This window comes from Nomascus leucogenys, chromosome 12 (assembly GCF_006542625.1).
Source record: "Nomascus leucogenys isolate Asia chromosome 12, Asia_NLE_v1, whole genome shotgun sequence".
NCBI lineage: Eukaryota > Metazoa > Chordata > Mammalia > Primates > Hylobatidae > Nomascus > Nomascus leucogenys.
Window position 1 is genome coordinate 95,419,992 of NC_044392.1, and position 22,672 is coordinate 95,442,663.

A 22,672-nucleotide genomic window follows, 5' to 3' on the forward strand; every position below is an offset into this window, starting at 1 on the left:
GTGTGGATGCCTTTTGTTTCTTACTCTTGCCTGATTGCTCTGGTTAGGACTTCCCAGTTACTTTTAAATAACATCAGACAAATGGAATTCTTAATAATGGTACCAGTGTCCAACCTATAAATTAGACTGTTTAATTATAACACCATATTTTAAGTTTTTTTTCATGGCAGCAGTGTAGCCTGAATCTTAAGAGGCTGATGTTTTAATCCTCTCTCTGGGATTTTAGCAAATAGTTTCTTCAAGCTGTAGTGTTTTTGTCTATTTAAAATGACACAATAATACAGTGATATAATAATACCACAGTAAGGATCAAATTAAATAATTGTGAAGGTTACAAATCTAAAACTTCCAGGAAAGAGAATCCTATTTTTATGGCTAATGAAGAGGTGTAAACATGGTCAAATCCGGGCAGTCACAGAGTATAAACGTAGTTACTGGTAAACACCTCTGATCATGACAGAAAGAGACTCAGAAATCTCAGAGAGGGGAGGATGATTTATAGGCTGATTAGATTCTCCAGAAAGGATCCACTAAAGACAAGATAATGAAGATCTTTGATTATCATGCTAAGTAGTTTGGATCTTACTCTGTCGACAATGAAGAATAAAAATAATTCAAAACAGGTAAGTACAACAGACATAATTATATTTTAGGAGAAAATTCAAAACTCAGTGGTAACCCTTAGGGGAACGAAAAGGTAGGGGGAAAAAAAAACACCCAGACAGCTATACATCAATTAAAGCATGATGATACTTTGCCTGCAGTGGCCAATGCAATGAAGCAAAGTTAGAAGCTCACATGTTGGGACTCAATAACCATCTACCATCTCTTAATTATTAGAGCGAAAGGCTTGTGTCTATAAATAAAAATATGTCATTAGTCAAGTGGAGGTCTAACCACAGGCATTTTTTTCAGATGGTGTTAATATTTTAAAGTTTGATAATGACACTCTTACCTACTTGCAAAATTTACTCAGAGTTACAATTGAAAGTTGAATTTCAGGGGGTGGTTATAATCTTGTAAAGAATTACTGGTAATACTTATGAGAGTTAAATTATTTCCAAAGGCAATGTTGTAATATGATGACAGATCATCTTCTATTCTTGAAATCTGCAAGTTTTTCTTCTGAGACTACAGACATTAAAATCCTTCCCCCTATCTTTCCCCATACTTATCCTCCTCCAGGAATCTGGAAAGTTCCTAAACACATGTACAAGTGAGTGATAGCACTGCCAGCCCATGGGCTAAGCGGTTGACGTTGCCTCATCAGGTCAGAATGAATTGCTGTCTTAATTCTGGATTGAATTACAATCCACGGTAGATTATTCTGCTAAGGGTCAGCTGATTCAAAATATGTTTACAATTTAGTAGGACATAAGCCAGAAATCAGCTTAAATCAGTAGAGGACTAGCTATCTACCTTCACAGGCACAGACGATGAGCTAACAACATGACTAGGGAACATAGAAGGCAAAAGCCAGTTGATTCTACAGTTGGACTATATTACAGCCCAAAAGCACACCACCACATAATTCTAAGCTCCGTCGCACTTCTGGGCATTGGGCACATGGGGTTCTTGTGAAACCTTTTCTGCGTATCACAAGTTTCTGATTAGTGTGATTAATAAGGGCTGGAAGAAGTGTGCCACAAGTTGGAAAAAGGGTAAGCGCCTCAGGAGCCATAGCTAGATTTTCTGGAGAATTTTACCTCATGGAAAATGCCATTATTTCCTAAGACATCTCTGAAAGCATCACTAAAGCACAACTTTAATATCTGCTTACCCACAATTTGGAAAGAAAATAGTTATGTAATACTTCTAATTTTAGCTTCTTTAATTCTCACACTTTTTAGCTCTCTGTTTTATATTTTCTTTTGAGTAGCTCTGCGAGGAAATCACTAATCTTATAAAACCCAAGTCATAAAGTGATGACAAATGTCACAATCTTCAAAAAAACTGTATACTATTGCCATTTTCTACTCCTTGAATAGTTTCAATTTTATGAATTAGGATACATTGCATGGAGATTTCAGAACAATAACATTTAAAGTGACTAAAACATTTTAATCTGTGTGTATTTTTAATATTCTTTGTAAACCTCATAGTAGCCAATGACATATTCTTCTTAGGAAGGAGAGAAACTTTCCTGGATGGAAATAATGTCTTGAAAAAGCATAGCCTGGACTTTTGCTTCTGCGGTTAGCTTTTCTGTTTTTCCTTACCTTTGAAATACCATGTATTTGGAATTGCATAAAAGACTCTGTATTTTTAATGTCTTTAGAATGGCATTTTGTGTTCAAGTATTTTTATTTGGTTTTGATTCATTTATTCTCAACTGTCATTCTAATTATTTTGAATAAAGTCCATTATAATAGTTTACTTGTTCCAGAAGAAAAGGATTAGCTTTATATTTTATTTGGAAAATAAATACCCAGTATCTCCTTGGAGAGCCAACAACTTATTAAAGACTTATTTTACTAGAGTAGGAAATTATCTTAAGACCAACTGGACTAAAACGAGACTGGAAAATACAAGGATCAAAGAAGATTCTAAACATTGAAAGTGTAAGAATGAAAATGTAAAATTAATCCAAATGACCTGGAATTTTTAAAAAGAAGAAAAGCTTTAGTTAGAATAATAAAATATAAGCAATATTCCCAGAGATGACTGTGGGAATTTTGCCTGTCTACATGATGACAATAATCCTTTTGAAACCAATAAGAGATTTTTGACCACCTAACCCTTGACTCACTTATGTGTTTTGTTTTTTTTATGTACATTTTTTACTGTCAATTGATATCATCTCATGTTCTTGCCCCTTTCTGCACAGCTTTTACATTTTTCAGGTCTAAATGGTTTGGTGTTGAGGCAAAAAATACAATTTAGGAAACTGATGAAATTGCAAGTACTAAAAGAGTGGAGCAACTTTGCATTATCAAAAAGCTTCATGAGGCTGGGCAAGGTGGCTCATGCCTGTAATCCCAGCATTTTGGGAGGCCAGGGTGGGAGGATTGTTCAAGCCCAGGAAACCATCTTGGGTAATACAGTAAGATCCTGTTTCTACAAAAAATAAATAATAATTTTTTAAAAATTAGCTAGGCATGGTGGTGTGCACCTGTACCCAGCTGCTCAGGAGACTGAGATGGGAGATGGCTTGAGCCTGGAAGTTGAAGCTGCAGTGAGCCATGATTGTGCCACTGCACTCCAGCCTGGGCAACAGGGGAAATTGTCTCAAAAAAATCTTCATGGTTACTATATATTTCATATCATGCCATATAGCTGCTTAGCCTAGTTGATTTGGCCAGTGGTTCTCCAAGTCTGTTCCTAAGATTAGCATTGCCTGGGACCTTGTTAGAAATGTAAATTATCTGGCCCCACCCTAAACCAACTGAATTAAGTCACTGATGTGGGGCCTCACCATCTGATTTAGTAAATCCCCCATCTAAAAAGGATGCATGCTAATGTTTCAGAGCCACTAAATTAGCTGTAGGGCCAATAAACCCAAGTTAACAGGCTCAATAGCTGTGTGGACCAGTTAGCATAGCTTTATCTCAACATCACTAACTATACTATACTGTAACTATAAGTTACAGACTGAATTGCTTCCAGCCAAAATTTATATGTTGAAGTTCTAATCCCAAATCCTCCAAATGTGGCTGTTTTTGGAAGTAGGATCTTTATAGAGATACTTATTAAATAAAGCCACTAGACTAAACCCTCATCGAGTGACTGGTGTTCTTATACAAAGAGGAGATTGAGACATAGACACACACACAGAGGAAAGACCATATAAAGTCACAGGGAGAAGATAATTATCTACAAGACAGAGAGACAGGGCCTCCAAAGAAACCAAACCTGCCCACACTTTGGTCTTAGACTTCTAGCCTCCAGAACTGTAAGGAAATAAATTTCTGTTCTAATCCACCTAGTCTGCATTACTTTGTTATGGCATCCCTAGCAACCCAATACAGCTGCTAACTACCCCCACTTAGCCATCTGGAAACTCAGTGGTGTTGGTCATAGCAGACATCTGGCAAAAAGGGAAAATGGTATTGCATAAAATTATGTTCTTTACTAAAAAAACCTGTGATAGGTCTTAAGGTCAATGTTGAATACTAAGGGTAGTATTATTTTTATTATTTTATGGTCTTTCTAGTGTTTCCCAATCTGAGTAAATAACAGAGGCCAGATGAGATAAATTCAATATTTCAAAAAGACTAATGGAAACTTGTTGGAGGCCGAAAGAATGAGGGTCGTGATCAGCTCAGTATACCACTGGAGGCTATATCAGTAAACAGCAAACTGTTCTCATAAATGCAGAATGTTGGCAAACTGTCAAACTGCGTCTGCCACCCAGAGGGAGTGCTGAGGGCAGTCAAGCCTCAGGTGCAAGTGTTGCTTGTGATTAGGCACATCTGAAGCCTGTTAGCAATAATGTGAACAAGTGATCAACCAAGCAGCTGACCAACCGTTACCTCGTCCTCCCTGCTCTTTCTACCCAATAAATACAGAGCGCGGTGGAAGCTCAAGGCCTTTGCTCACTAGAAGCAAGAAGCCCCCTGACCCCTTCTTTAAAACAGATTCTTTTGTCTTAAGTTTTCATTACTGCATTCATCCTCTTTCATTCAGTCCAGTAGTAACTGTCACAAGTGGCGTTCATCCTCCTTTGTTCAGTCCCGTAGTGACTATCACAGAAACCTACCTCATATGATTTGGATTTGAGTCCCTGCCCAAATCTCATGTTGAATTTAATCCCCAGTGTTGGAGGAGCTTATGAGAGGTGACTGGATCTTCAGGGTAGATTTTATCCTTGCTGTTCTCATGATAGTGAGGTCTCGTGACATCTGGTTATTTAAAAGTGTGTAGCAACTCGCCCTTCTTTTTCTTCCTCCTGCTCCGGCCATGTAGGACATGCCTGCTCCCCTTTCACCATGACTGTAAGTTTCCTGAGGCCTCCCCAGTCATGCTTTCCATATAGCCTGTGAAACTCTGAGCCAATTAAACCTCTTTATACATTACCTAGTCTCCAGTAGTTCTTTATAGCAATGTGAGAATGGACTAATACACTACCTAAAGTAAGATTTCAAGAATGTAGCTTAAAAACTATTGGGGTGTCTATTGGCTATACATTTATGGGAAAACAAAATTTCTAACTCACATGAGACACAAAAAAATAAATTCCATAAAATTTAGAAAATCTAAAGATAAAACTCTAATTGTAGAAAATGACAATGGGGATATATTTATAATCTTTGTGGACAGAAATGTTTTCTAAACAGGAAACAAATCAAAGAATCTACAAAAGATGTCTCCCTTAAAACTTTGTAAAATTTTGTAAAACTCTTACATGGCAAAAAACCAACAAAACACCCTCACTGCAGAGTAAAACGGCAGCCTGGAAAAAAAATTGTAACATATAATGTGTTAGTTCATTTTCATGCTGCTGATAAAGACATACCTGAGATTGGGCAATTTACAAAAGAAAGAGATTTATTGGTCTTACAGTTCCACGTGGCTGGGGAGGCCTCACAATCGTGATGGAAGGAAAGGATAACAGCAGGCAAGGAGAGCTTGTGCAGGGAAATTCCCGTTTTTAAATCCATCAGATCTCCTGAGACTTATTCATCATCATGAGAAAAGCATGGGAAAGACCTGCCCCCATGATTTAATTACCTCCCACTGGGTTCCTCCCACAACATGTGGGAATTCAAGATGAGATTTGGGTGGGGACACAGCCAAACAATATTATATATAAAAAAAAAAGGTCAATATCCTTAATATACATAGTCTTACTGCGAGTCAAAAAAAAACATTAAAAATGGAAAAAAGTCAAGAACAGGAATTCACAGAAGTGGTATAAATGGCTTACCAATGTATGAAAAGATGCCTCAACTTTATTAGCAATGGAATATACAAGTAACATAAAGTACGGTTTAAATATGATTTAATTTTACTCTATTAAACTGGTAAAAATAGATTGCCAAAATACACAATGGGTAATACCAAGAAGCAAGCATTGTTTCTTAGAAGAGAATGAGAGTACACAATACATATTTTAGCAGTACATATCGACACTGAAAACGAGCATGTCTAATCTGGTGATTTCTGCAAACTGCAAAGATAGATAGAAATATAAGAACATACATATTGAAATAGCATTATTTGAAAGAGGGACCTGGGTACAGTGGCTCATGCCTATAATCCCAGCAATTTGGGAGGCTGAGGTGGGCAGATCACTTGAGGTCAGGAGTTCAAGATCAGCCTGGCCAATATGGTGAAACCTCGTCTCTACTAAAAATACAAAAAAACTAGGTGGGCATGGTGGCGGACACCTGTAATCTTAGCTACTGAGGCAGGAGAATCGCTTGAACCCAGGAGATGGAGGTTGCAGTGAGCCGAGATCACACCATTGCACTCCAGCCTGGGTGACAGAGTGAGACTCCATCTCAAAAAAAAAAAAAAAGGAAAAAGAAAAGAAAAAAGGAAATAACTGGAAACAAATGAAAATTGTTATTTAAATTATGATACATTCGTATTATGTAATACTATTGATATGATTTGGCTGTGTCCCCACCCAAATCTCATCTTGAATTGTAACTCCCACAGTTCCCATGTGTTCTGGAAGGAACCCGGCGGGAGGGTGATTGAATTATGGGGGCAGGTCTTTCCATGCCACTCATGAGTGAATGGGTCTCCCCAGATCTGATGGTTTTAAAAATTGGAATTTCTCTGCACAAGCTCTTTCTTTGCCTGTTGCCATCCATGTAAGATGTGACTTGCTCCTTCTTGCCTTCCTCCATGATTGTGAGGCCTCCACAGCCATGTAGAACAGTAAGTTCATTAAGCCTTTTTTTCTTCTGAGAAGAAAAAAATATCAGCAGCATGAAAAGGGACTAATACAACTATCTAGCTGTTGAAAAGAATACTTTTATGTACCGACATGGACTATTGAAATAAAAATTTTCAGTACGACAGTATGTCTAGCATGGCCTCACTTTCTAAAACTAAAATTATTTAACTGTATACTAGTACAAGATTACCTCATTTAATGTAGAGCTTAGCACTACAACAACACAATGCATTTTGTTAATTTGGGGTTTTACAAATCAGGCATTGAAAATAATTCAAGTTAAATATGAAACACTAAGGTTGAGTTTAGATCCTTGTTAAAATTTAAAGTGCACTTCAAATTTAAGATATAGTTCCTTCAGATTTCAGTAATCTGCCTCTTCTTTATTATAAGATAAATATAAAGTGAAATGTTCATAATTTTCTCATGAACCATCTAGATTGTTTACTGAAAATATACTTTAGCAAATATGAGACTAATAGCATAAAAACCTTCAAATGACTTCCTCATAATCACATGTCATATCTTCATCATATTGCTTTCAGTTTATATTTATGCAGGACAGAAAGACAGCTCTGCCAAAAATCCTGTGCAATAACTTTCAGTTGAAGCTTAGAACAGAACATTTGGTTTATATGAACCTACATCTCAAGATTGCTAAGATTTAATTTTACCAAGTTTCTGACTTACTTCATGCACTGTCATGTTTGAGTTCAAAATGAAGGCACTGTTCCCACTTGGAGAAAAAGAAAAGAAAAGAAGTGTACAGTTTTATCTTGTTCCAGTGCGATTATACTTCAGGTTTTCCAATAATTTGATAGAACTCAGTGAATTACCTTTATATCAAGGTAAATGTATGCTATTATAGGGAAATTAAAAGTGCAAAGGCAAAACACATTTTAGTCATTTTCATTTATTAGAAAGGCAACCATTTCAGACAATACTGCAACAATGCTTGGTATTACACAGAAATGTTTCAATTGCCTGAATTTTTAAGAACCAAGATTTCCCTCTTTCTATTATATAGTCCTTTTGGTCACCTAAAATTTCTTTTAGTTCATTTATTCTACCTCATCTTCACAGACTACAAGACCATGCTTGTCAGTACTTACAAAGAGTGAGTCCTAAATGTTTTTATGCCATGATGTTCCTAAATGTTAAAAATAACTTTTAAAAATGGTTTCTGTTTAAATGCTATTAGGAAGACAAGAATGAAATTTTTTTTTTACCTAATGTGGAAATCATTAGTGCTGTCTACAAATTAGTTTCTGTTTTCCTAACATATCATAGTATTGCACTTAGCTGCCCCCTGGGAAGTTAGTAAAGCCACATTATTTATGTTAGCTGGAGAAGTGTATGCAAATGTGTGTTGCCTCCAGATGGAAATTCTAACAGCCTGTGTGTGATTCACCATGCTCTGTAGCGTGAGGAACAGCCACATATAATGGTGGCTGTTTTGTCACCTGAGTTTTCTGAGTGATTACAGCAGCAGAGCTCCCCTTCAGAGTGGACAGGAACCATGTGTGAGATACAAACCTTTGTGAGGTTTATGGCACTGTAATTTGGAGGTTGTTTCTTATTGCAGACATATCAAGGCTTTTCTGAATGATATATCTAAACCTGGAGGCTTGGGAAATAATCAGATTTCTATCTAAATTATGACTTGCCTAGGTAAGTTGAGACACAGGTAAAAGAGTGAAGATATCACAGAAAAGTGGGCAGGGTGGGAGAGCAAAAGGTAATAATGGAAAATAAGTTGAAATTCTTCCCATCCGGTAGCAAATAAAACGGGAGTTTAGGTTCAAGCGTTTCAAGTTTTATATGGTCCTCCTAAAAATAATCACTCTTGAAAAACATTAGTCCAACTTTATTATAAAATCACTTGTTTGAAGTTTTAAGCTAGTCAAAGCACTAAAATTACATGAGTTGCATACCAAAGCAAACAACAAAATATACATATCACTATTTAATCTCTATACAATCCAACAAGTATGAAGAGCACAACATACATTTATTCACATAACAAAGAAAAACGTGTTTCATCTACTATTAAAATGTGCCAGTAATAAGTTGAAGTCCAACATTATTTACCAGGTGGTAAAATCTTTGACACCTAGATTAAGAAGTAATAAAATGTATATTCCCAGCGTTTATATTCTGACCCAAAACAGTTATTTAATTTGGAGCAATGATGGTATACAGGTGAAGCTAGCAATAGTTTTAACAAAAAGTACACTCTATATTTAACAAGTGCTCTTATTTGGGTTCTACACTCAGAGTAGGCACAAAACAAAAGCAGATTTCTCAAGTCCAAAAGTGTGCAAACAAGAAACATTTATCACGTAACACAAATATCTCTACATATGTGTGTATTAACTTTCAGGTATTTTTCATTTTAGCTATATAGATAATTAGAAGCAACTTTCTGCCTCTAGGGAAAAAAAAATTAAGGGCACATTTCTTTCACCTAGTTAAACCCATCAGTAAAAGGTCTGATGTTTTGGATGTACCCATAGCTAATTGTGGATCAGCATTATCTATCTTTGTACTCATTGTCATAAAAACCTATGTGTGATATTTTTGCTTTTGTCTCATCTTTTTAGAAAAATTCACTAATACCTGTAAAAATCCTGACATGTTTAGGTTATTTGCCCAGAATAATATAATTACCGAGAAATCATGTTTAAATAGTATGTGAAGTTGCTTGGATAATGCCTTACCCAGTTCAAAAGGAAATTCAGTAATTCTGAAGATTAGTTATGAGTTTTGAAATAGAGCTGAAAACACTCAAATTGGTAAATTTATTGAAACTATTTGTACTATTTATTTTACTATTTATTTCCAGAAACCTGAACAAATACACTTCTACTTTGACCATTTATATGAAAGTTATTGGTAGATGTTCCAGTCAATTATTCATTATACAGTAAATCGCCAAGCTACATGCAACACATATAATAACAGAAATAAAACTCTGAAGTCAGATGTGCACATTGTTGCATTTGTTTTCTATAATTTTGTTTTACTCAGAAGAAAAACTTAAAATAATGAAAACACATTCCTTTATTTTTTTTTTTAATTTTTGATGTCTACTTCTTGGGTTAACACCATTTTTAAGACCAATTTGGTTACCCAAACCTATGCTCAGATAACATAGATAACTCTCCTAAGATATGTACACTTCTCTCTCACTCCTCAAAGCCTCGCATGCCCATACATTCTCACACATGGCCAGGGTGACATCATGGCAATACAGCAAGAATTCTGCCATTTATTTAGAAGCTTCAAGGAGAAGGATCCTGGAGCCCCTGAATGAGAGTTTCTTCTCCATGCCTCTCCCCAGTCAAAATACATGGAAATATTCATAGAAGCATTGTACCTAGCATGATGAGGAAGGATGGAGAATGGTTCCTTATATCTCTGTTCACAAGACATCAACACTCTTAAGTAACTGTATGAAATACATTCTCCTCTGAAAGCAAATAAACCATCTGAAAGGTCTTCTGGGCTTTAAGATTTCTTGAAACAAATGAGAGCATTTATGTAATGTAGTAACAGTCACTAATTGCAGCAGCTTTTTTTAAAGCATATGTGCTATAGAAATATATATCACACATATTCATACGTGTATATACATACATACACTCATATATACTACAAAAACCTATAACCGTCAGTTTAAATTAAAACTGCACAAAACTTTGCAATTCTGTGTTCATTTTGCACCAAGAGGTTCTTGTCTGTAGTTCAACCTGGCAAGTATTTATCAATCATCTACTATGTGCTCTAGAAATGAGAATAACCTAAATTTGTGTTATTATTTACTGGCCTTAAAATAAGAATATCATGTGCCAATATGTTTGTGTTTCTCTTCTTTAAACTTACTGAAAAATTATTGCCTTTAAATCTTCAAGGAGGCTATTTGCTTAATTCCTTTTAATTTACTTATGGGAATTTACAAAAAAATCACTACAAGTTAACATGACTTCCAATGTAAATTATCAATCAAAAGCAGATATTTATGAGCATAATAATTTAAGTCTCATTGAATTACACAGATTTCCTAGAGAATCTGAAATCAGCCTAACAGGGAAGATTAATTTTTAAATGAATCCAAGTTAATGAAAGCAAAGAACTCTTATACAGAAATGCATTTCCCTATTACAAAGCAGGACTACCTACCCTAATTTCTGATAGACCTAGGACAATTTGAATGAGTACCGAAATTCTTTTGGTTGAATTATACAAACAAGCAAAGAAAAAGTCTCAATTATTGGAAAATTTGGGGAGAGATTATCTCTTGATCTCCTAGTTAATTGTTATAATAATCCCCAAGTGCTTGGCAAATTGCCAGTCTTCCCCTCTTAGTACTGGTAGCACGGGCTTTAGAATATTCCATCTTACAAATTTAATGAACCTGCTCTCAACAGAATTTTCTGATGTCTATGTGTATATGTGTGTAAAGAAGAAACACACTAGCTGCAGATAGTCTTTGAATATTATATATTGATTATGTTTCTTTTGTTCTCTGACACAAATAATGGCTCAAGGTAAAGCACCTTTTGCCAATATTCTTTGCACCTATCACTGGCATGTAGCTTCTGTTTGTTTGCATTATCCATGGTAGAGTTTTGAAACTGCTGTAATTCTAGTTGCCCATCAATGTGCTGAGACAGAGCCTTTGTTTCTCTAAAAATTATTTATTGTACAATCACGCACAAAATTTTCAGAGAAAAAAATGATTATTTGAAAATTGCTAATATATGACATCAAAAAACACTTCCAACAACAATCAACCTTAATAATAATAAATGTAGGTAGTCCTATTTGTCAAATATGACAAGAATGGACCCATTCTAGATAGGATTGCAAGATCAGGCAACCTGTCTGCCAGACCTGGAATACGCAGAGGTTGTTATAACAAACCGTCATGAATTCCGGGTGTGATGACCATGCATGTATTAATTGAGGCTACACAATGAGGGGCAAAATAGGCCAGATCAAAAAATAAGAGTGCTTTATTTTATTGAGCCTAGTTTATAAGGATTAGCTACAGAGCGGTGATCTCAAAATAACCATTTCACTATGCAGGCCGCATTAAGATATTCTCTGGCAAATAGGCCAAGTAAAGGCATTAGACCTCAACAGATGATTCACTCAAAGCATAAATAAGACAGATAAGCTCAAAATTGCTTTCAGTGTGACTCCTATGGCATTACTTCATTGTGTCTACTTCCCATTGGCAAAAACAAGTGAAAAATGTACAATTATCCTGTTTACTTGACAAATTTCAAAACCTGAATCTGACAATTGTATCTTCAAACTACATGATGAAGTCTGAATTTTCCAGTTAGGCTACAGTTATTTAACTAACTGAAATATTGCCAAACATGTCTTAATTTTGTTCTAGCCCCACACAGACTTACTGTCCTATTAAACTAGGTGCTTGCTGATTTCTCTACAACTGGTGACTCAGAAATAGCAGCAACCTTTAAGGAATTTTTAATGGAGCTAAGCTCCCAAATATGTAAGCTGATGACATGCACTCCGCAGCATCGACTGGCAAGCTTGTAGAGATTCTTGAGGACAGCCTTCCGTAGAAGAATATATACCCAAGGATCTAAGATTTGATTCCATGTTGCCATTCGGAGAGCAAAAAGTGTTGTTTCACAGGTTTCTAGAGAATGATTTCCATTTATTCCAATGTTGGCCATTGTCACCTAGAAAAGAAGAAAACAGGGAAATTAGTTGATGCAGCCTTTTTTTCAATCCTATAACTTTTAAAAAATTAGCTATGCTAGATGACATTCACTTCACTTTCCACAGAGTGATGCTATTGTGCAAAATACTGACAGAAAGAAATGAATGATAGCAGAAACACTGATAGAGACAACTGAATCATTTTAATTCAAATTGACATTAGAACTACAAAAATGATAACTTCTATAGTAAGTCAAATATGCATAAACAGAATCACCTAAGGGAGAACAAACATTGATATCAGTAACTGACCTTCTCATACTTCTGAGAATAGTAAATGCAAAGCCAACACACATTTGTTTTATTTCAATGAAGTATTTTTTAAAAAATAAATTATAGATAAGCTAGCAAATAGTTTTACAAAATGAATTTAGAGCATCTGATATTAATTTGCAAATGGTATATGACAAATGTTACTTTGAGATTTTCTGCTTGTTAACTACAAGGATACCATTCTCTTCAATTTTCTATTTCCCTTTCTACCTCTCTTAGCCCTAGCCTTAACTTGGCTAAAACATTCCAAAAAGTATGCAATGGAATTTTCTAAGGATCTTGAGGAAAGGAGTTTCTCTCTACACTACAGTTATGACTTAACTGTAACAATGTATTTTGTGATTTCATGTGTCCATTTCCTGACCACCCATGATTTTGAAGAGATCATTTCAGGGAATCAGTTCTATAAATTGTCCCGGCTACGTGTTAGAACTACGCAAATCACTGATCCCAGCTTTGACTTCCAAACAAACAGTTGTGGAACAAATAAGGTGGCTTTGAAAACATCTTGGATGTACAGACAAATAAGAAATAAGTAAACAAAAGGTAAAACTGAAAAGTGAAGCTTGGGCCATTGTGCCACCATTAAAAGATGATGTAACAAAGACCAAAACACAAATACAAAGAAAATCAAGACCCATTACTAGAAAGAAATATATATCTTAATTTGACCTGATGATACCAAGGGTTGAAGAATAAATGTTCTTTATCAAAACTTTCATTGTCTACGCAATAAAGTACAAACTCCTCAGCTAGCTCCTAGATGATGCATCTGAAGTCTGCTTCTGTAATCTCATCTCCCCTGCAAATTCCCTGAAACAACCACTGTGAAGGCCTCATCTTTCCCAGATGCACCATGCCCTGACGAGCTGTTGTTTGTGTAACTCCTTTTGTTTTGAGTTACATGGTGCACACTTCTCTGATTCTCCTGTCTCCTCTACAAACAGCAGTGTGGTCACCAGATGTGGAAAGGCATGGAGTCCTCTTCTGAGGGAGCCCAGTGCCCAGGCTTCTTCCCAGAACACTAAGGCACTGCCCAAGCACTCATCATTACTCTCTCCCCACCTTTAACCCCCAACCCCAGCCTTGGAAAGAGGTTATTCCCCAGCCTGACTTGGGAGAAGCACTAATCATTCAGCCACCAATAAATGTGGGGAGAGTATTTCTGTAAAAGAAATATCATTTATCATTAGTATATTAGTAATAACAAATACATTCATAATATTGATAATTCAGGACCACCTAAGTGTCCAACAGAAGATAAATTATAGTACTTTCACATAATTGAGATATATGCAGACTTTAATGTTTGTGATTCAGTGTTAACTTTTTAAAAAGCAAATTGCCAAACTGCATTGATTGTGTGATTCCATTTTTGAAAAAAAACCCAAATATGTAATTTTGTGCATAGAAAAAACCCTGGAGTGTATGTCATTGTTTTCGTTGGTTAACTCTAGACAGCAGAACTACAGAGACTTTTGATTTCCTCATTTTGTTTGTCTCAAATTCACTAATTTTTTAGATAGATCATGCATTGCTTTTATAAATTATGTTTTTTCCCTAAGAAATTTGTGGAAATATACTATTTTACTAAAGAATCAAAACTAATGTGGATTATTTGTGTACATCTCTATGGATGTGAGTAGGGCAGCACTGAAGTTACCACAGAATCTCCTGGAAAACTGAAGCCCTGATAAGGCTGGCAAGAGGCATGTGGGAGCTGGGGTCAGAACAAGGATGTCTGCAAGCTGATTTGACAAAGGCAGTCGGAAGTCATTTTCTCTGGTCTCTGGCAACAGTCTCCTGACAAGCATTGAGAACATTATTTTCTGTCTAGTCCACCTGCACTTGTATTCCAGACACTTATATACAGAGTCTCATCATACACATAGCCTTTCATACAGTTTCCAAGAGCTACCCAGTACATGGAACTAAAGGAATATGGGTTATTTTCTAAAATCTGTTCCTGTGAACCTTGGTACATTACAGTTGTATATCTTTGTTGATGATTAGAATTCTGAGAAGTAGACCAGACAAAGTATTTGAATATTCTATGAAAACATTAATCAATTCACCTGATAACTGTAAAACACTGGACACTAAGATAAGAGAAAGAATGAGGTCAAAGAAGCATGGAGGAAGGAGAGTATATGTTCATTGCCAGGTTGCAAAGAATAAAATAGGTTGGTAATACAATGAATCTCCATTCATTTGGGCCACCTAAAACAATTCTATCAACTGTTAAGGTCACCAAAATTAATGAATCTGCCAGGCTACTTTACTCATAGATAATAGAGCCCATGTTTGCTAAGGTTTTATTCTGGATGTTATTGCATCATCTCTCCCTCATGTCTGTACATCTGTTGGCCAGAGTCAGGGCTCTGTGGCTGTTTGCTATTCAAAGCAATGGTAAATTCGATAACTATGCTTCCGTTCCTCTGCATATTCATAAAGATAAATAAATCCAGCAGCAAGTAGTTTTGAGTGTCTACTGTATCTAGGCATTCTGCTAGATGGCACTACCACCAAGACCCAAGTTAATGCGAGTAAAACAGAAATGTAACTGAAGGGATTCCAAGAACAGAAGGAAACAAAATGGGCTCCATTTATTATGCACACAGAGGACTGTCTACATCACCTGTCATGAGAAGACAGAATCACAAATCTTACACAGTGCAGGAAAATGTTATCTAGTCCAGACTTCTATACACAGCAGAAATTACTTAGGGATGTCATTAAGTGTGTGAGAAGAAAGTCTCAGCACTACTCAGGAAAAAATCTTTTCCATTTGAGCTGTATGAGTTGTAGAATGTTTTTTGTTACCAGGAGCTGAAATTTACTCAACATATTTTAATTTTGCTTTCTAGAGCATCATGGGATAATCAACCCATTTACTAAATGTCAGTCTTTCACATATCTTAAAATAATACTAGTCTTATAGTTCTTCAACTGCTTTTCATACAAAATGGTTTGCAAACCCCTACCTCTTATACTCTAGTTTCTCAATCTTTCTTTAAGAAAATACACTGGACAGAAATAAACTAACTCTATATATGGTCCAGTAACTACAAAGCTTAATGGAGCATCATTTCCTTTTGGACAAACTACTCCTATCTGTGCCTCCAGGACTACATTAGCTACTTTCTCCTTTGCATATTCCCTTGTGAATTGATCCTAGTTCATAGTATATTGCAAGAAATAACCTCTTACTTAATATTTTTGCTCAGTGAATATGTAGAGTAAGACAGATTTCACTTTTCCCTGCTTATTTTTCAAATTATTCAAATACTTAGAAAATATGGATATATAAATATACATATATATGCGGAGTTACAATGACATATCTGTGACTCGATATTAATGAATTTACTAGCCAGGCATGGTGGCACATGCCTGTAGTCCCGGCTACTCAGGAGGCTGAGGCACGAGAATCGCTTGAACCTGAGAAGCAGAGGTTGTAGCGAGCAAAGATCACACACCACTGCACTCCAGCCTGGGTAAGAGAGTGAGACTCTGTCTCAAAAAACAAAAAGGTATATATATGTGTGTGTGTGTGTATATATACACACACACACATATATATACATACACACATATATATACACACACACATATATATACACACACATATATATACACACACACATATATACACACACACATATATATACACACACACATATATACACACACACATATACACACACATATATATACACACACACATATATATACACACACACACATATATATACACACACATATATACACACACACATATATACACACACACATATATACACACACATATATATACACACACACATATATACACACACACATATATATACACACACACATATATATACACACACATATATATACACACACACATATATACACACACACATATATACACACACACATATATACACACACACATATATATACACACACACATATATATACACACACACATATATATACACACACACATATATACACACACACATATATACACACACAATATATACACACACACATATATATACACACACACATATATACACACACAATAACACACACATATATACACACACACATATATATACACACACACATATATACACACACACATATATACACACACACATATATATACACACACATATATATACACACACATATATACACACACATATATACACACACACATATATACACACACACATATATACACACACATATATACACACACATATATACACACACATATATAACACATATATACACACACATATATAACACACACATATATACACACACATATATACACACACATATATACACACACACATATATATACACACACACATATATAACACACACATATATACACACATATATACACACACATATATACACACACACATATATACACACACATATAACAAATATATAACACACACATATATACACACACACATATATATACACACACACATATATACACACACACATATATACACACACATATATAACACACACATATATATACACACACATATATACACACACAATAAAAAAAATATATACACACACACATATATACACACACATATATACACACAATATATACACACACACATATATACACACACACATATATACACACACACATATATACACACACATATATATACACACACACATATATACACACACACATATATATACACACACATATATATACACACACACATATATATACACACACACATATATACACACACACAATATATACACACACACATATATACACACACACATATATATACACACACATATATACACACACACATATATACACACACACATATATACACACACACATATATACACACACACATATATACACACACATATATATACACACACACATATATACACACACATATATACACACACATATATACACACACACACATATATACACACACATATATATACACACACACATATATACACACACACATATATACACACACATATATACACACACACATATATACACACACACATATATATACACACACACATATATATACACACACACATATATACACACACATATATACACACACACAATATATACACACACATATATATACACACACACATATATACACACACACATATATATACACACACATATATATACACACACACATATATATACACACACATATATATACACATATATATACACACACATATATACACACACACATATATATACACACACACATATATACACACACACATATATACACACACACATATATACACACACATATATACACACACATATATAACACACAACACACAATATATACACACACACATATATACACACACAATATATACACACACATATATATACACACACACATATATATACACACACACATATATATACACACACATATATACATATATATTATATATGTGTATATATACACATATACATATATATGTGTATATATACACATATATCATATATATGTGTATATATACACATATATAATATATATGTGTATATATATATAAATGAATTTACTTGATGGCATAAACTTCCAGTTCTGGAGCCTCAGATGTCACCGTCTGAGCCAGCACCCACTTATAAGTTGTTTGATCCACTTTCATGTTGCCTCTCCATCCACACCTTGTTTCTCTGTCCTTTCTCGTTGAGTGTCTTATCGCTTTAAAAGCAAACATCATATTATAGACGCCTAAGTGGTTTTCCAGTCTCTAGTTATTTGTTTTTCTTATTGCATTTTTTTTACTCTAGTTATAAAATATTTCACAAATGCCAAAAACATGCCATGTTCCCTGCCCTTCCGTCACTAAAAATTACCTATCTAAATCCTCCTATCCTTGTCCCATCTTCTGCAGAAAACCTTTCTTGACCTCTCTGTAGCTGAGTAATGTCTCATTCTATACAGCCATTAGGTGTGACACCACTCCTTTAACATTGATAAACATAATATCAGTATAATATGCAGAACATATTGAAATGAGATAATGTCAGTATGTGTATAATAGTCCCTTGTGTCTTGAGGGTAGGAACTATGTCTTTAACTTTCTCCAATCCTACTCCTCTACTTTGTACAACATCATTAGGAAGAGACTCCTACAGTTGAGTTGGGGAAGACAAGAAGAAACAGACAATTACAAGCACACGAGTTAGGAGGGTTAGACAGAAAGCAGGCCAGGCAACCTCGGGTCCAAAGAGTCAAGTTGGATTTAAGGTAAAAAAAATAAATAAATAAATAAATAAAATAAAAGGAAAGAAAACTTATATGAACTTTTGTTTCAAGGAATTTCTCAGACTCTCTGTGATCTTTAACTTCTAGTCTGTCCAAAAGTTTCTAATTACTCAAGATAAGAAATCCTAGTAAAGTTAAAGTGAGTTTTAACTTTTTTAATTGTTATGGTGATAAACCTTACATCTCCCCATAAGCCTTTGCTGTTCTTAAGGAAGGGCCACAGTTGAAGATCACTGGGGCAGGTGAAGAGAAGGAGGCAGGGATGTAGAGACTCCTACCTGGGCCAGATCCCAGAAGGGTTTGGGAACTGGGATGGAGGTGGTGGGATTCAAGGTGCTACAACAGAGACGTCTCTGTCTTACAGGACTTCCTCTTGTTTAAAGAAACTCTGCCATCCCTGCATCTTCTGCGTAATAGGTTGTTAGTTCAATCTTGTTAAATCAAACTCACTGACTAATCAATTAGTTCGATTCAACTTTAAAGAAGCTTTGACCCACCTACTGCTGGCCATCAAATATACCTGTCAATATCTCAAACCTCCAGCCACAGGGGTGGTGCAAGAAGACCAGGTCCCCTGGGGTGGCTTAGGCACAGTAGGGATCATGGAATTTCTTTACCCCAAAGTGTCTTTAAGGAAGGAGGAAAGGGAAGGAAAAAGTCGCGTTAACACTTTATATATTTTAATCCATTTCATCCTCCTAAAACCCCCCAGAGGTGGTTGCTATCTTTCTGATATTGCCAAAAAGAAAGCCAAGTCACAGACATGTTAACTTGCCCAAGTTCACACTGCTGGTAAGTGGCAAAGGCAAAATTTCAGCCCAAGTCTATCTGGATTCCAAGTCTGTCTTCCACTACACCATTCCCAGTAATGACGCCAATGGTGCTATGTTATATTTATGATTAAGATGATAAAAAAAATAGCTAACATTTGAGTACTTACTACGTTTCAGGCACTTAATATTTTACATCTATTATCTCATTTAATCCTGCTATCACCTCTGAGAGAAGCAGTAGTATCTCTACTTTAAGATGAAGCTGAGATACAGAGAGGTTAACTTGCCCTAGGTCAAGCCAAACAAAAATGTGGTGGAGTCAAGATTTGAATAGTTGGAGATGATGACTAAGGATTTGTGTGTTAGCCTCCATGGCACTAGGAGAGCTCATTTCTAATTCTTTATGATTCTAGTTCCATCTGCCTATGTCTAGTTGTCTTTCAAGCTGATTCTAGCATGCTCTCATCCAATATTTCTAAAGTTATATTTTTAGTAGCATCTTTTTTAAAAAGTAGGAACTGGTGCTAATAAATGTTTTGCTCCAAATCTCCTGTGCCCATAACAACAGATATAACCAACAGGAAAATCAAATGAGTTAAACACCACATAACCAAGGTGTCCTTCAGAAGGATGGCTGTCAAAACAATGAATGTGCAGAGGACAGCTATCTGTTCCAGAATGAAAATGTAATTGTAAAAAAGTATCACTAATAGATTCACTAATAGTGATAAATGGAATAAAACAATGCTCAGTAGCTTTTATCTTCCTTCTGCTTATCTGTCCCATGATGAATGGCATGATTTTCATTTCAGTAGTTCTTTTTCTCTCATTCTTTAGACCAGCAGTCCCCAACCTTTTTGGCACCAGAGACCAGTTTCGTGGAAGACAATTTTTCCTTGGAGGTGGAGATGGTTTGGGGATGAAACTGTTCCACCTCAGATCATCAGGCATTAGATTCTCATAAGGAGCGTGCAATCTAAATCCCTCCCATGTGTTCACAATAGGATTTGTGCACCTATGAGAATCTAATGCCGCCACTGATCTGACAGGAGGCAGAAATCAGGTAGTAATGTTTGCTCACCTGCCACTCACCTCCTACTGTGCGGCCCAGTTCCTAAAAGGCCTGGGCCTGGGGGTTGGGGACCCCTGTTTTAGACTAATACTCAGATGTCCTTTTGGACCTTGTTTTTACTTTTTTAATCCAAACTTTTGTATTCACCCAAGAGTTATCCTTATTTTATCATTTCTATTCCTTGGCAGTGGTGGAAATTAAAAAATCAGTAGGCAAATTCAAAGTCTTAGAAGAAGAAAACACATCTATAAAATCTTATGTTTGTCTGTATGCCTTGCTTTGGCACAAAAGGAATTTGAGGCATTTCACTTCATGCTTGTAATATCATAAACTCTGGCTCGTTCCAGATACGATTACCTACAGCAAACACACAATTACACTAAGAAATATTAGTTATGCTCCAAATATTGGTACTAATAGATGCATAAGACATTTTCATCCTAATAAAAAATGTTTACCTAAAAATATCAAGACTGAAGTAATTATTAGCATCTCATCTATGAATTAAAGAAAAAAACTAGTCCAGTCATTAGTTGTAATATTGGAGGTACAATGATTCAGGAATAAAAGGCTACTTTATTTGACTGCTGGCAACATTGTTTTAATAGCAAAAGCAGACTGTACCAGTTAGGTGTTTCAGTAAACCATCCCTCCTATAACACATTATGTTTTTTCCAGCAAGAAATTTCCAACTGGCCCATTTAATTTATTGTTAGAGTAGTTTGGAAAGATTTTCCAAAGCATTTTCAAAGTTGTAGTACAATAATCAATTATTTAATGAGAATTTTTTTCTCATCTATCTACTTATTGAAATGTGTGTATAGGCTTTTTGTGCCTGGGCATCTATCTATCTATTATTGAAATGTGTGTATTGGTTCGCTGTGCTTCAGCCTCTATCTGCTTATTGAAACTGTGTGTGTTCACGGTCTCAGCATCCATCTACTTATTGAAATGTATGTGTTGGTCTTCTGTGCCTTGGTATCTACTTATTTACTGAAATTTGTGTGTGTTGCTTACTGTGCCTGGACATCTAACTATATATTAAAATGCATTTGCTGGTTCACTGTTTCGGGATCTACCTCTTTACTGAAATGTATGTGTTGGTTCCCTGTGCCTCGGCATCTATCTATGTTATTTGATGGGAATTTTTAATGAGAAGAGTGTCCTTTCAAAAATAAAAGATATCCATACATTTTAGAGAAAAGTAGTCTTTGAAAAAGCCAATCTAAACCTACAGACAAAATGCAAAGATACTGCAAGACCAACAAATTAAGGCACATGGAACACACGGAAAAGGATTGAGCCAGAATTAATAAAAAATGTCTATTTAACCCTAAAGCATAATATGAGTCTAGTTAAAGATAAAATCCATACGTACTTCTGGTCAGGACAAAAAATCAGCCGTTCCTGATAATCCAGTCAATTTCATTAAAATTAGTTCAGTTTAATGGTGGCACCTGAGTCAATCTGGTTGTTTGGTCTCAAGGATAAGACAATTTGAGTGTTGTGCTTTTTTTTTTTTTTTTTTTTTTTTTGGTTAACTTTCTGAGCTTACTTCTCTGGAGTTACACTTTTAATTTTTCTTCAGCATACCTAAGCAGCAAATTGAAATTCATCT

The 22,672-nt window shown here is 35.4% G+C and overlaps 1 protein-coding gene across 1 annotated transcript in view; it reads right to left on the minus strand.

Moving 5' to 3' along the window:
- Positions 1-8,699: 8,699 nt before the first annotated feature.
- Positions 8,700-22,672, minus strand: part of PTGFR (prostaglandin F receptor) — a 48,709-nt gene continuing 34,736 nt past the window's right edge. Inside the window, exon 3 of the mRNA XM_003260236.3 lies at positions 8,700-12,567. Coding sequence (XP_003260284.1) covers positions 12,286-12,567 — 282 coding nt within the window. The 3' untranslated portion in view covers positions 8,700-12,285. The remainder of the gene's footprint in view (positions 12,568-22,672) is intronic.